Source organism: Bos grunniens, chromosome 5, assembly GCF_055505025.1.
Source record: "Bos grunniens cultivar Pamir isolate PY7600 chromosome 5, Bosgru_T2T1.0, whole genome shotgun sequence".
In the NCBI taxonomy this organism is placed as follows: Eukaryota; Metazoa; Chordata; class Mammalia; order Artiodactyla; family Bovidae; genus Bos; species Bos grunniens.
This window is the reverse complement of record NC_141169.1, coordinates 57,625,143-57,638,367: the sequence shown is the minus strand read 5'-3', so window position 1 is coordinate 57,638,367 and position 13,225 is coordinate 57,625,143. Positions and strand designations below refer to the sequence as shown.

The 13,225-nt window shown below is 46.1% G+C and overlaps 1 protein-coding gene across 13 annotated transcripts; it reads right to left on the bottom strand.

Moving 5' to 3' along the window:
- Positions 1-1,641: 1,641 nt before the first annotated feature.
- On the bottom strand, positions 1,642-12,537 carry NACA (nascent polypeptide associated complex subunit alpha). Of its 13 annotated transcripts, none has more exons than XM_086400479.1 (10): positions 12,374-12,537; positions 11,782-11,920; positions 11,526-11,597; positions 4,664-9,118; positions 3,469-3,554; positions 3,205-3,282; positions 2,826-2,972; positions 2,292-2,420; positions 1,955-2,077; positions 1,642-1,766 (listed from the first exon to the last, which is right to left on the bottom strand). In XM_086400479.1, exons 3-10 carry the CDS (start codon positions 11,593-11,595, stop codon positions 1,752-1,754), a joined length of 5,103 nt encoding a protein of 1,700 aa, XP_086256605.1. In that variant the 5' UTR covers positions 11,596-11,597; positions 11,782-11,920; positions 12,374-12,537; the 3' UTR covers positions 1,642-1,751. The 13 variants fall into 13 exon arrangements, with proteins under 13 accessions (XP_086256605.1, XP_086256604.1, XP_086256613.1 ...); XM_086400478.1 differs by having other exon boundaries at positions 12,448-12,537; XM_086400487.1 differs by lacking the exon at positions 4,664-9,118 and having other exon boundaries at positions 11,526-11,619.
- Positions 12,538-13,225: the final 688 nt, after the last annotated feature.

The window sequence follows — 13,225 nt, the reverse complement described above, 5'->3', positions numbered from 1 at the left end:
TTGGCAGAATTCAGCCTCTTGAGACTTCTGTTCATTTAATGATTGTTTTACTCCAGAGAAATAGAAGCAGATCATTATTCTCAGCCAGAAAGTCAATCTGTGCTTCTCTAGGATAGCCTACCACAGTCTTTGGGGAAGTCATTTAACCTCTTTTGGTCCTTAATCCCAACTCCTAAAATAATGCCTACTTTCTCAAAGGAACTGAGAATAGTAAACGGATTTAAACTTTAGTTCCCAAAACATACCACAGCATCTAATTTTTTAAAAAATGTAGCCTTCCTATTTTCAAATTTTAGCCCTCTGCTCTCTCCCAAACCACTTCCTAATAACTAAAGAGCTTCTAGATGAAAGTGAGAGAGCAGAGTGCAAAAGCTGGCTTAAAACTCAACATTCAAAAAACTAAGATCATGGCATCCGGTCCCATTATTTCATGGCAAAAAGATGGGGAAACACTGGAAACACATGACTTTTTCTTAGGCTACAAAATCATTGCAGATGGTGACGGCAGCCAGGAAGTGGAAAAGATGCTTGCTGTTTGAAAGAAAAGCTATGACAAACCTAGACAGCATATTAAAAAGCAAAGACATTACTTTGCCGACAAAGGTCTATCTAGTCAAAGCTATGGCTTTCCCAGTAGTCAGTCATGTATGGACGTTCAGAGTTGGACCATAAAGAAAGCTGAGTGTCGAAAAATTGATGCTTTTGAACTGTGGTATTGGAAAAGGCTCTTGAGTTTCTTGGACTGCAAGATCAAATCAGTCAATCCTAAAGGAAATCAGTCTTGAATATTCATTAGAAAGACTGATTTGATGCTGAAGCTTCAACACTTTGGCCACCTGATAGGAAGAACCGATTCATTAGAAAACACCCTGATGCTTAAAAAGATTGAAGGCAGAAGTGGATGACAGAGGACGTGATGGATGAATGGAATCAATTCAATAGACATGAGTTTGAGCAAGCTCTGGGAGTTGGGTGGACAGGGAAGCTTGGCATGTTGCAGTCCATGGGGTCACAGAGTTGTAAACAACTGAGCAACTCAGAAACTTCACTGTTCTTATGACTTCTAGTTATCTGTATTGTGTTTTTATCACGACTGGCTAAACTCCAGTTTGCCTGGAGCAGTTCTGATTTCATTTATTATTGTAGCACAATTAATGGCTACCCTAATCAGAATTTATAGATTAATATATCTGTATGTCCAAGAGCACAGCATGTGTACTGTCTATAGTCAAAAATCTCTCCTTCATGAGGCACCTTCCTTTAAAAAAATATTTAACCTGGGCCCCATGCACTGGGAGTGAGGAGTCTTAGTCACTGGACTACTAGGGAAGTCCTAGTATCTTCACTTTTTTACAAAGTACTATCTGAATACATATTGGGCCTCACCTGGCCTCTGTGGCAAGCATTTCACATCTGTTACGTCCAACCCTGTACCAAGCTATTACATGACAAGAGGCCAGATGAGTCCCAATATGTTTTCAGAAAGATCATAGGTCAGAGGAGAGGATAATTATTAAAAGGGAAACCTGCAGCATTAAACCTCTTTAACTGAAGCTGAGGTCTTAACAGTTACAAATAAATGTGTTTTTATTTCTAGAGCTTTTGTCCCCACAACCCCGAAGAGATCAAGCACCCACTGAGTTCATCCAACAAGAAGCCATAACTTTATTAATGATAGAAACAGTACAAATTTCAAACCCAGCTGCAGTTACTCTTTTGAAACACCAAAAAAAGGTCCTCTTTTCAGATGGTTACATTGTTAATTCCTGTAAGAGAAAAGAGATCATCAGAAGTGGTTACAGGCAAATTCAGAGAATACAGGTCACTAAAATCCAAGAAAACTCAGAACAGGTTCTGGAAAGAGGCTTCTTAATTGGCTGATATTAAGCACAAAAACTAGTCACCCACAACTGGTCAGGGCAGCGGGAGTCAAAGAATAAGCTTGGATACTTACCATAATAGCATTTACAATATCATTACTGTTGTTCTTCAGGGCTCTGACTGCCTTTGCTCTCGACACATTTGCTTGTGACATGACCAATTCTATGTCCTTAACTTCCACACCTGTTTCGTCAACCTAAGATAAGGAAAAAATACTTAATAAACTAAAGGCAAGAACAACTTCAAGAGTTGTCAGGCATCTCCTGAATCTACAGACAGTACTTAACATTAAGTCAAAAGCTACTTAACTCATGGAGTTCAAGAGCCTAAAACCATGTAGAACACACTCATCAATACAAACATGGTATTATCTTGAAAGGATTTAAGGTACAAAAGGTTTCCTTATATACCTCTTCCTCTTCACTCTCCTCTTGTACAGTTGGAGTCTGTGTGTTTTCTTGGATGTTTGAGACAGCTTCACCTTGAACTTTGAATTTCTCAGCAGCTGCTAACTGTGCTTGCTGAGATAAATCCTCAATCTATAGGACAGAAAGTACAGATTCAAATGAGTAGATCAATTGCAGTAAATCAACAAAATGGTATCTTTCCCAAACTCTCACTCTGAATCTAACTAACTTAAATCTAAATCACATTAACTTACCACCTAGCTTTAAATGGCTTGATCTCACTCAGATTATACTGATATCTCCCTGTAGACAAAGAAATAGCTTATGTCTAAAGCAGTGGTCCTCCACTGGAGGGTGATTTTGTCCCCCAGGGGACATCTGTCAAAAGCCTGGAGATTTTGTTGGTTATCACAACTGCAAGTGATACTGCTTAATAGACAGCCCTTCTACAACAAAGAATTATTTGATCCAAAATGTCAACAGCATTGAGGTTGAGAAATCCTGGTCTACAGTAATTCTCAAGAAAACTTTCCTTACCTTGGCTTCCCCAAAAACAATGTAGGTATCTGAAGCTGGGCTCTTGTACACATCTGGTTTTGTGATGACAAAAAGGATATTCTTAGATTTCCGGATAGTGACTCTAGTAACCCCTGTAACCTGTCGAAGACCCAGTTTGGACATAGCCTAAAGAATAAAAAAGAACAGTTGTCAACTTCTTTAGAAGCAGCTTCAGGAAATAAACTCAACAAAACTACATTCTAAGCAAAGACTTTCTGTGGGCAAAGAAAAGTTTATACAGGAATATATCATTGATTCCCAGGCTTCCTGCCACTACCCTGAGTTCCACTACAGACTCCCCCTTTCCAAAGTTGCTTCTTCAGAACCTTTAACTCTTGTTTATAACTTCAATTCTTACCTTCCGTGCCTTCTTTTCACTCCGGCTCTGTTTTGCTTTACTGACTGGTTCTTCATCGATTTCAGCTGCTGCTGCCAGCTAAGAAAATCAAATAGCTATGAGTAAACTGGAATGTAAAACCTGGATACCAAAATCCCCATGTGGTTTTCCCTTTACAAAAGTTCACAGCTCCAAACGCATAAGCCAGCTTTATCTGATTAACACTGGTTCACCAATGTTTCTCTGACCCAAGTACTTACATTGGTAAGTTAAGATAATACCCACCTGAGCTTGTTGTGTGGTTGCCTGTGTAGAATCCTGTTCCTCAAGCTCTGGGACTGACTCATCACTATCAGATTCTGTTCCAGACCCTAAAATGACAAATAACTTTTACATTTTATAGCAAAGATTACAAGAGGCACCTCACCATGGCTTGCCCAGACCAAAAGTCACTGGTTTATACAGTATGATAGCCTGTAACTTAGTCAAAAACTAGTGTGTACACATCCATTAAAGACCCAGCCCCAGAAACACTAGACACAGCTGAGCATTTTATATAACTGTTACTTTTTCTTCAAGTTCTTCACTTCTCGGCACAGGCAAATACCAATGATTTATGCAATGCCAAATTCTACCCAATAGCCCATCCATCTTAGAAAGGTTCTGGTAGGCAAGGTGCCTCCAGGTATACTTCAGTGAAGACCGTTAAGATGACATTGTGGAGGCGGTCTTGAGGGGAGGGACACTTTCCCCTCATCCTTTAAACTGGGTTGGGGGAGGCCAGAAGCAGTTGTGTACACATTTAGCTTTATTTTCAAACTGCTAACCCTAGCAATTTGATCTAATCAACACGACCCAAATAGTCTCAAAATGCTGATCTATAGTTCTAATAGTCACTTCTAGATAATTGTCCTATGACCTCATCCATTTCTTCCAAATGTAACTCATATATTTAAATTTCCCTCAATTCAAAGGCCAAGCATCAATGGACTACTGAGGGTAAAAGCATACACCTCCACCATTCTCAGGCTAGGAAAAATAATAGGTCTTGGAGGAAGAGTCCCTGGGCACTGGTTATTACTAAGTTTAAGATATGAAGAAATTCAAGCAGTTCTACATTTCCCAATATTTTAGCAAATCCCAGGCCCAGGGACAAGGTTAGTGATGTGGTAGAGATTAGAGCAAATTAAAGGTCTAGAAGGTCTTGGTTTTCAGTGTCAGATCAGGTAGGTAAGGAAGATGATGGACCCAGAGTTAGTCTGGACCACATTACACAAGATAATAAACACATAATGGACTATCTGAGGCGAAAACCAAGATTCTGTCTCACATGCCTAGAGTTTCTGCATTTAAACTTATTCTATGCCCAAACACAAACAGGTATACTGGAAAAAGCGGCGCATCCTATGGTTAGTATTGGTGGGTAGCCCGGGAGGGTTGTGGGCAACACACCATGCACACGGCAAACCAAGGCAAATACCCTTATTGTTCTTCAGAACAGGCTGCTTGGCAGAGGGGGTTGGGGCAGGGATCCCAGCAGGTTTGGGGGTGGGCATGTTGACGAGGACCGGCTGGAAAGGCACTCCCCCCGAGATTGGTTCCGGGGGAATCAGAGGCGGCAGCTCATCCTCATCAGCAGGGGCTGAGGGCTTACGGGGTGATTCCAGCACCAGCCCAGGTGAGGACGGCAGAAATTGCTGTTTAGGAAGCAGAGGGGGAACTGGGGAGGAAGCAAGAGGCAGAGAGACTGACGGGGTAGGTGCTGGAGAGACAGACACTAATCCAGCTTTAGGAAGGCTCTTCTCTGGGGCAGCTGTTGCTGAAGGGGTAGATGTCTCTGACTCAGAAGGAGGAGGCAAGGGGCCCTCTGGGGAATGGAAAGAATCTTTGCCCTTTAAGGGAGAGACAGGGAGGGCTTTTGGAGAAGAACCTTTCTGAGTAGAGACTGTCAGTAGAGGAGCTGGAGCCACTGCAGGAAGGGGTCCTTTAGTACCATTCTGAGATGAGGGATCTGGGCACACAGGTGGTGAAATAGAACTATTCTTGGCTGGTGGACCTTTCTGAGTGGGAGTTGTGATGACTGGTGCACTTTCTGGAGCTGAACCATCAAGCACTGCTTTGAAAGCTGTGGGGCCTTTCTTTATTGGGGGCCCTTTAGATGCCTGAGGGGCAGTGGACCCCAAGGGACATGTGACTGAAACTGGGGAAGTAGGGGCCTCTTTGGGAGAGAGAGGAATCACAGTTGGGGGAGCGGGAGCCTCTTTGGAGGATGAGGTTGCTGGGGCCCCTTTGGGGACTGGGGCCTTTTTTGGAGAGGGAGGAATTACAGCTGAGGGAGTGGGCACCCCTTTGGGGACTGGGGTTCCTGTTGCTTTTTTGGTGGAAGGAGTCACGGCTGGGGAAGTAGGGACTTCTTTGGTGTTTGGAGTTGCTGAGGCTCTTTTGGCAGCCAGAGTCCCTTTGGAGGAGGGAGGAGCCACAGCTAAAGGAGTGGGAGTTTCTTTGAGTGATGCTGCTGCTGAGGCCTCTTTGGGGGAAGGAGTCATGGCTGCGAAAGTGGGAATCTCCTTGGGGTCTGGAGTTGCTGGAGACTCTTTGGGAGCCAGAGTTGCTGAGGCTCTTTTGGGGGAGACAGGAGCCACAGATGGGGAAGCAGGGTCTCCTGTGAGAAGTGGGGTTGCCAGACCCCTTTTGGGGGGAGAAGTCACAGCAGAGGGAGTGGGGGTTCCTTTGGGTGATGGAGTTGCTGGGCCCTTTTTTGGAGATGGAGGAGTTACACCTGGGGGAGTGAAATCCCCCTTTGGAGGTGGGCTAGCCAGGGCTTTTTTGGGAGATGGAGTTGCTGGGCTCCCTTTGGGGGAGGGAGCAGTCACAGGTGGAGGAGTGGAGTCTCCCTTTGGAGGTGGGCTAGCCGGGGCTTTTTTGGGAGATGGAGCAGTCACAGGTGGAGGAGTGGAGTCTCCCTTTGGAGGTGGGCTAGCTGGGGCTTTTTTGGGAGATGGAGTTGCTGGGCTCCCTTTGGGGGAGGGAGCAGTCACAGGTGGAGGAGTGGAGTCTCCCTTTGGAGGCGGGCTAGCCGGAGCTCTTTTGGGAGATGGAGTTGCTGGGCTCCCTTTGGGGGAAGGAGGAGTCACAGGTGGGGGAGTGGAGTCTCCCTTTGGAGGTGGGCTAGCCGGAGCTCTTTTGGGAGATGGAGTTGCTGGGATCTCTTTGGGGGAGGGAGCAGTCACAGGTGGAGGAGTGGAGTCTCCCTTTGGAGGTGGGCTAGCTGGGGCTTTTTTGGGAGATGGAGTTGCTGAGCCCCTTTTGGGGGAGGGAGGAGACACAGGTGGGGGAGTGGAGTCTCCCTTGGGAGATGGGGTAGCTGAGGCTCTTTTGGGGGCCTGAGGCCCTTTGAGGGAGGGAGGAGTCAGAGCTGAGGGAGAAGAAGTCTCTTTGGGAGGTGGGATTGCTGGGCTCTCTTTGGGGGAAGAATGAGTCACAGCTACGGGAGTGGAGTCCTCCTTTGGAGGTGGGTTAACTGGGGTTCTTTTGGAAGAGGGAAGAGCCATAGCTGGGAAAGTGGGAGCCTCTTTGGGAGGTGGGGTGGCTGGGGTTTGCTTTTGGGAAGGAGTTGCTGGGGCTCCTTTTGGGGAGGAAGGGGTCACAGCAGGAAGGGGAGTCTCTTTAGGTAACGTGGTTGCTGAGCTCCCTTTGGGGGAAGGAGGAGTCATAGCTAGGGGAGTGGGAGCCTCTTTGGGGGAAGGAGTTGCTGGGGCTCCTTTGGGGGTGGAAGGGGTCACAGCTAGAGGAGTAAGGGTCTCTTTAGGGGATGGGGATGCTGGCCCCTCCTTGGGGGAAGGAGCCATAGGCGGGGGAACAGGAGCCTCTCTGGAGGATGGGGGAGTAGGGGAATGCTTCTCGGCTAGTGATCCTTTAGAGACATGAAAAGGAAGATCCGCCTCTGGAAAAGAAGCTTCAACTGGAGAAATAGTGAACGAAAGATTTCCAGCAGGAGTATCAGGGATAGCAGGTACACTTTTAGAAGCAGAAGGGGCAAGAGTTAAGGGAGCAGTAGCTGAACCCTTCTTGGTTGGAATTCTTTTAGGCTGAGGAGACACAGTAGTCCCTAAAGGAGATGGGGAGTCAGCTAGGTACATTCCTTTGGAAGATGCAGTAATAGAAGCACCAGAGTCCTCAGTTGGGTACCCTTCAGGAGCAGAAGCCATAGGTGCCAATGGTGAGGTTTGAGAAATGCCATGAACTTTCTTTTCACCCTGAGGAGCACCAGTTGGAGGCAGAGGGGTAGAAGACTCAGACTTGGGAATTTCAGGGACCTGTGCCATAGGAGCTAGAGAAGCAGAAGCATTCTGGGAAGATAAAGTCACTACTGGAGCCATAGGGCAACTTTCAGAGGTTGGAGGCATCAAAGGTGAAGTATTAAGAGTGGAAGGACTGGCTGCAGTTGAAGGAGTGGAAGGACCTTTGGCAGTTGTAGGAGCCATTCCATCAATGGCAGCACTTTCCAAAGGAAATGCAGCTACAGTTGGGGTAGTGAAAGAACTTTTGAGAAGCAGATTAGTTGGGTCTGGGCTTGTGTAAGAACCTGTCTTGATTACAGAGATTGGGGAGTTAACACTCAAAGAAGAGGGAGTAGTACTGGCTGGCTTCACTACAGGGAGAGACTCTGGGTAGCTTTTTGTTGCTAGGGTGGCTTCAGGAGAAAGAGCTATCTCTGGAGAAGATGATGTACTTTGGGGAGAGGGGGCATCTTTAGGTGCTGCCAGGGCTGCTGTACTAGGAAAATCTTTGAGAATGAGAGAGGCTGTAGGAGATAATGGACAAGAGGCAACTATATTTGAGGAGGCTAGGTCAGTGACAGCAGAGATGCCTTTGTCAGCAGACATAGCCAGAGAGGAAGTTGGAGTCCCCCCTGGAAAAGCAGTCACAGCAGTAGGAACCACCTCATTTCTGGAAGGAAGGGGAGGAATTACAGATCTCTGAGAAGTGTAAGAGGCATCTGCAGAAGAATGATCTACAAAAATAGTATCTTCTATGGGATCTGACAGAATATTAGAACTTGAAGTTTGGACAGGAGAACTCTGATGTAAAGGTGTAAGATGAGAGTCCAGAGAAGTGAGGAGAACTGGAGGGGACTCAGCAGCCACAGCAAAAGACTGAGTTGAAAGAGATGAAGCAGTGGGTGGGCTAAGCGGTCCCTTTAGGCTGAAGCTTACAGGGTTTTGTGGAGCAGTCAGAGCTGAGGAAACAGAGACACCTTTGACTTGAGGGGAAGGGATGGCTGGGGGAGTGGCAGGTGTTATCTGAGAACATGAGGCTAGTTCAGACTGAATAGAGGCCAAAGGAGTTACAAGATGGGAAGGGATAGCACTGACTATACTTGGAGGGTTGGGGGTACCCTTTGGATTAGGAATTACTTGAGAGGGAACTTGACTAGGAGAGGGCTTTGGTTCTGAGAGAGCAACTGGAGCTGACGGAGATGTCACTGACCCCGACTCAATTACGGCAACTGATGGAGGTGAACTAAGAGCATTAGGGGGATAGTCAGAGCTCTTCTGAACTGAGTGGGGAGCCAAGGCCACCAGAGCCAAGGGAGCTGAAGAGGAATGAGCACCTTTCAGAGTTGGAGTTATCATGGGAGAGGCCAGAGCTAAGGCAGCTGGGGAGATGGGAGGCCCTATTAGGTTTGGTAAGAAAATGGGGGTGTCAGTGGGAGGGGCAGCTCCCAAAGGCAGGGCTGTCCCATGGGGTGACTGGAGAAAAGGAGCTTCAAAAGAGGTTGAGGCAATGGTAGAGGGAGAAAGGAATGGGGAAGGCTGGTCAGGGGTTGCCAGAGGGCATTGTTGGGAGGCCAGGGAACAAGGAGGGGTAGGTGTAGGTTTAGGCTGCCCTAAAGCAGCAGTGACACTCAAGGATGAAGACACAGGAGGCACAGCTGGAAAAGAAAAGCAAAAAAAAAAAAAAAAAAAGGCGGGGAGTGAAGGAGGAAAGGGAAGGAAAAAAACAAGTGAGTTATACAGCCCAACTTAGTACAACAGGCCTCACACAAGAAACACTGGAATTTTAAATCTGAGAATGAAAGTCACCACACAGGATTAGACAAAGGTGACAAGCAACAGCAATCTTCCCTAAACATACTTCAGTGGTCAAGTAGAATACATCATTCTTCTCCTTTCCCAAATCTACTAAAATAAGTAAACCCCTTTAGGGTGAAGAACAGTCTAAGACCAGCCTATTAGTCTCCAAATGGGGAGCACAGGCCCAGGAATAAGTTGGCAACAGTAGGCTTTCTACCCTTTCCCAGTTGTGCCCTTCTCTTCCCTCCTCAAAGGAACCCTAAGACTTTCTCACAGACCATGGAATCACCAATAGCAAGTTCTACTCTATCCACCCAAGGGGCATGAACTGAAACAAACGTTGAAAACTGGAACAAGGAAGCTAATGAGTGGCAATAATGATGGAGAATCAGAGCTGAATGAGAAACACAGGTCTCTTAATGCTCAGGCTTCAGAATACTCAATATTAAATACTAAGTCACTGAGCTTCCCTATACTTCATTTTACTCACCCAAATCAAACAAACAAAAAACCAACACAAAAGCATGGCCTCTACAGTCTCTAAGCAGTGTTAGCTCTTCAGACATCAATCTGGATGAATTAGACCACGAGTAACAGAGCTTAGTCACAAGGGTAGGAACTGTATTATGAAACTGTAATCCAACTGGTCAAACCAGACTGTGGTTCTATTTTGAAAGTAGGGAATTCAAGTGGAGAGAATACACTGGGTCCTCACCCCTTAATCTGGACGAGTATGCCATTGTGCCAAAACAGGCACTACTTAGCACCACACTGAAGCTATGCAAAAGATTCTAAATGACTGCTCAACACCTAGAAGGGAGTATTAGTATTATTTTTTAAAAAAGCGTAGAGCATCCAAATTCACAGATTACTCAATCAAGAGTATCCCACTACAAAGGTAGGCTCAAACCAGTCTTTCCTGGAAACTTGGTAGCTCAAAGTCTTTATGACTACAGTGCAAACGCTCTCAAACATATTAATCACAATTTGAAACTTAGAATGTTTTCTTCTCACTGAACCTCAAAACTCCAGTATAAGGCCCAAATTACTCGCTTTAGACACCATAACGTATTTCCTGAGTCAGTTTCTATACTAACTCTAATAATTATTTATAGTTATGTATTAAAAAAACAAAAACAAAAAAACCCCGAGTATTCACCACAGGCACTTAATCTAACCTACAGTGCAATCTCAAAATACTCAGGTATAAGTTTAACAGCTGTGAGGACTGCTTCAGAAGCAAACAGCATTAATTTTGAAGCCTGATTCAGATTATTCAAAATTCATCTGAATTTCAGTCCCCACACTTATAAAATCAAGTTGAGACTCTCTAAAGTTTTGTCTAACTCTGAAACTACAGAATCTTCAGAAACCAGTCCTTTATTTTGTAACCTTCCTTAAGTCCCAGTAGTTCAAGGATTTCATATAGCTCATTCCCCAACTCAGAGGCCCCCTTTTTCTTTTCAAGCAGCTGTATTAATCCGTTCAGCTGCTAAATCAGACAGGTGGGGAGGGAGAACCTTAATGCTTTCAACTATTTTAATTCCAGGAGATAGAAACTGCCCTTAAGTGACAGGTGGAGTTAAAAAAAAAAAAGAATTACCATGGGGGCGGGGAGAGGTGAGAATGGAGGTCATAGCCTGAAGATTCCCTTCATTTACTTCTGCACAACTGAACAGCAAGAAGACTACCATAAAAGTTTTTTCACTACCCCCCTCAGGTTTTGTAGCGATGTATTTTAAACAGAATTCAAACCTTGCATTTACACTACGTTCTACACTCATTATTTCAAAGCTAAAGAGCAGTCAAAAGAAGGCTCTAATTCAATCCTGGGTTCCAGATAAGCTGTTGATGAAGGCATTGTTCCAGGACACTAGAAACATCTCAGCACCAATCCACAAAACAAGTTAACCAATCTAGGAGGGCCCGAGGGCCCAGGAGAACACATGTACCAACCAGCACACATCTCATCCAGGCATGTGATGACAGCACAATGCCAAGCACTGCCATCTAAAACCTTGATGCAATTTGCTGGCTGGAACTTCACAAAAGCTCAGGTCTCCTTGGCCTGCCAGTGTGTCACCTATTTCCAATAGGTAAGTTACTATTATGGACTCTCCTCCCTGGTACAGCTACAGCCCCATCTTTAATGAGAACCAATACTAAAAAACAGAAGTATAGTCTATTTGTCATTTAACCCACCATATGTTTTTAGGGGCAATTTTACAATCTTAATTAAGGGCAAGGGGTCCAGGGGGAACCTACCTGTCTCAGCCTGGGGCTGTGGCAACTCCTGCTCTGTAGCAGGGACGGTGTCTGTGGCTTCACCGGGCATTTCTGAAGGGAATAAAGAGGAGGCCTGAATTGACTCGGATCCATTCTGCTGCCCAATCCAGAGTAACGCTTAAAACTGCTGAGGGCTGTTAAATACCGTAAGGGTGTGTGGGACAACCCTCCCCAAAGTAGCTGGAATAGGTGAAAAACACGACGTAACCCTCACATTTTTGATCAAGAGAATCACCTTTTTATCGCTCCTCTTCACTCCGCGGAGAGCGGATTTCCCAGTGCCCAGGGATTCGTTTTATTCCACACTCCAAATCCCACACAGAAGCAATTATCACTGCGTTCTCAACCCGAGGGAGAGGATCCCGGTCTGGCTCCTGAGCACGGGATGGGAGACTTCAGACGCTACCTTGAAACGCCGCGCCCCCTCTCCCCCACGCGCTTTCTGGGCGAGGACCTCCAGGACCCTCGTTTGCTGATTTCCGGGACCCAGAAGGGGAAAGAGAGTGTCTTAAGTCCCAACATTGGCTTGTCACAATAAGGGTGTGTGTGTGTATACGCGCGCGGGCGGGGAGGTGGTTGTTCCAAAGCTGTGACCCCTTAACATCCTCTGGGGTCTGGTGAAGCCGGTTCCAACAGCAGACGCAGCCCACTTCCATCCCCAACGGCTCCCATCTCCCTAGCCCTGGACTCTCTGGCCTTTCTGCCCTATTCTTGCCAGGACACCAAGAGCAGACCCCATTTTGTCCGGAGGCCCCAAGGCCACACTGCCCAGGGTTGAATAGGAACCCCGTGACCCCATAAAACCTCTAATTCTCCTTAGCTCTTACTCTGCGCGGCGCCTCAGGCCGCAAGCAAGGCGGATGGCTACGGATAAAAAGTAGCGGCGAAGACAAGCACTTACTGTGCGGGGAACGCGGAACCAAGATGGCGGCAGAAAGAGAGCGAGCGAGCGAGCGAGAGCGTGACCCACGCCTGTTGCAGAACGAAGCCTGGCGGAGGGGGCGGGACCAGGATCTAATTCCGGGTCAGGAGCTGCTTACAGTCACTTCCTTTATCCAGTAAGTCATCCGGCTGTTTCCAGTTGTGGGTGGTGACGAGGTCTAAATAAGGGTATGAAATTAGAACAGGACTCGCTGGCCTGGCAGAACTCTCTATCCTGAGTTATGCAGTCCTTAGAAAGCCGACCCCTTCGCGTCCCTCATGTTGAGGCAGCAGCCTCTTCTCTCGGGTCAGCAAAGTAGCCACAACAGTATTACTTTCTGACTTCCTTTTATCAATTAATTCGGTAGAACGACGTATTAAATAATGACGAATACACGGAGATTGTAGTCACACCAATGAAAGGTAGCTGTGACCTAGGCTGTCAATTATTTTATTTTGGAATACATAATTTAAATGAGATTATCGTGAAGGTGTAAATTTCTATACTCAGTATATTTCTTTTTGCCTATTTTGGACACTGTATCCTGAAACTCATCCGTTCTAGAGGATCCCACTTCTTATACAGTAGTTTTTGAAAAGCAAATGTAATGTAAACGTTTTGTTAATGAAAAGGTCAGGGGTCCTGATTCCCATATCCTCTCTCCAAAAGGACTCAACAAATACAATATTAACACTGAGTTCAGTCGCTCAGTCGTGTCTGACTCTTTGCGACCCCATGAACAGCAGCACTCCAGGCC

What these genes read in the sequence shown, in the direction of transcription:
- NACA (XM_086400479.1), bottom strand. Translation starts at nt 11,595, where the DNA reads ATGCCCGGTGAAGCCACAGACACCGTCCCTGCTACAGAGCAGGAGTTG. An exon ending in ACAGCCCCAGGCTGAGACAG is followed by an intron (nt 9,119 to 11,525) that starts GTAGGTTCCCCC and finishes TTTCTTTTCCAG; the next exon opens with CTGTGCCTCCTGTGTCTTCA. An exon ending in AGGAGAGTGAAGAGGAAGAG is followed by an intron (nt 2,078 to 2,291) that starts GTATATAAGGAA and finishes TCCTTATCTTAG; the next exon opens with GTTGACGAAACAGGTGTGGA.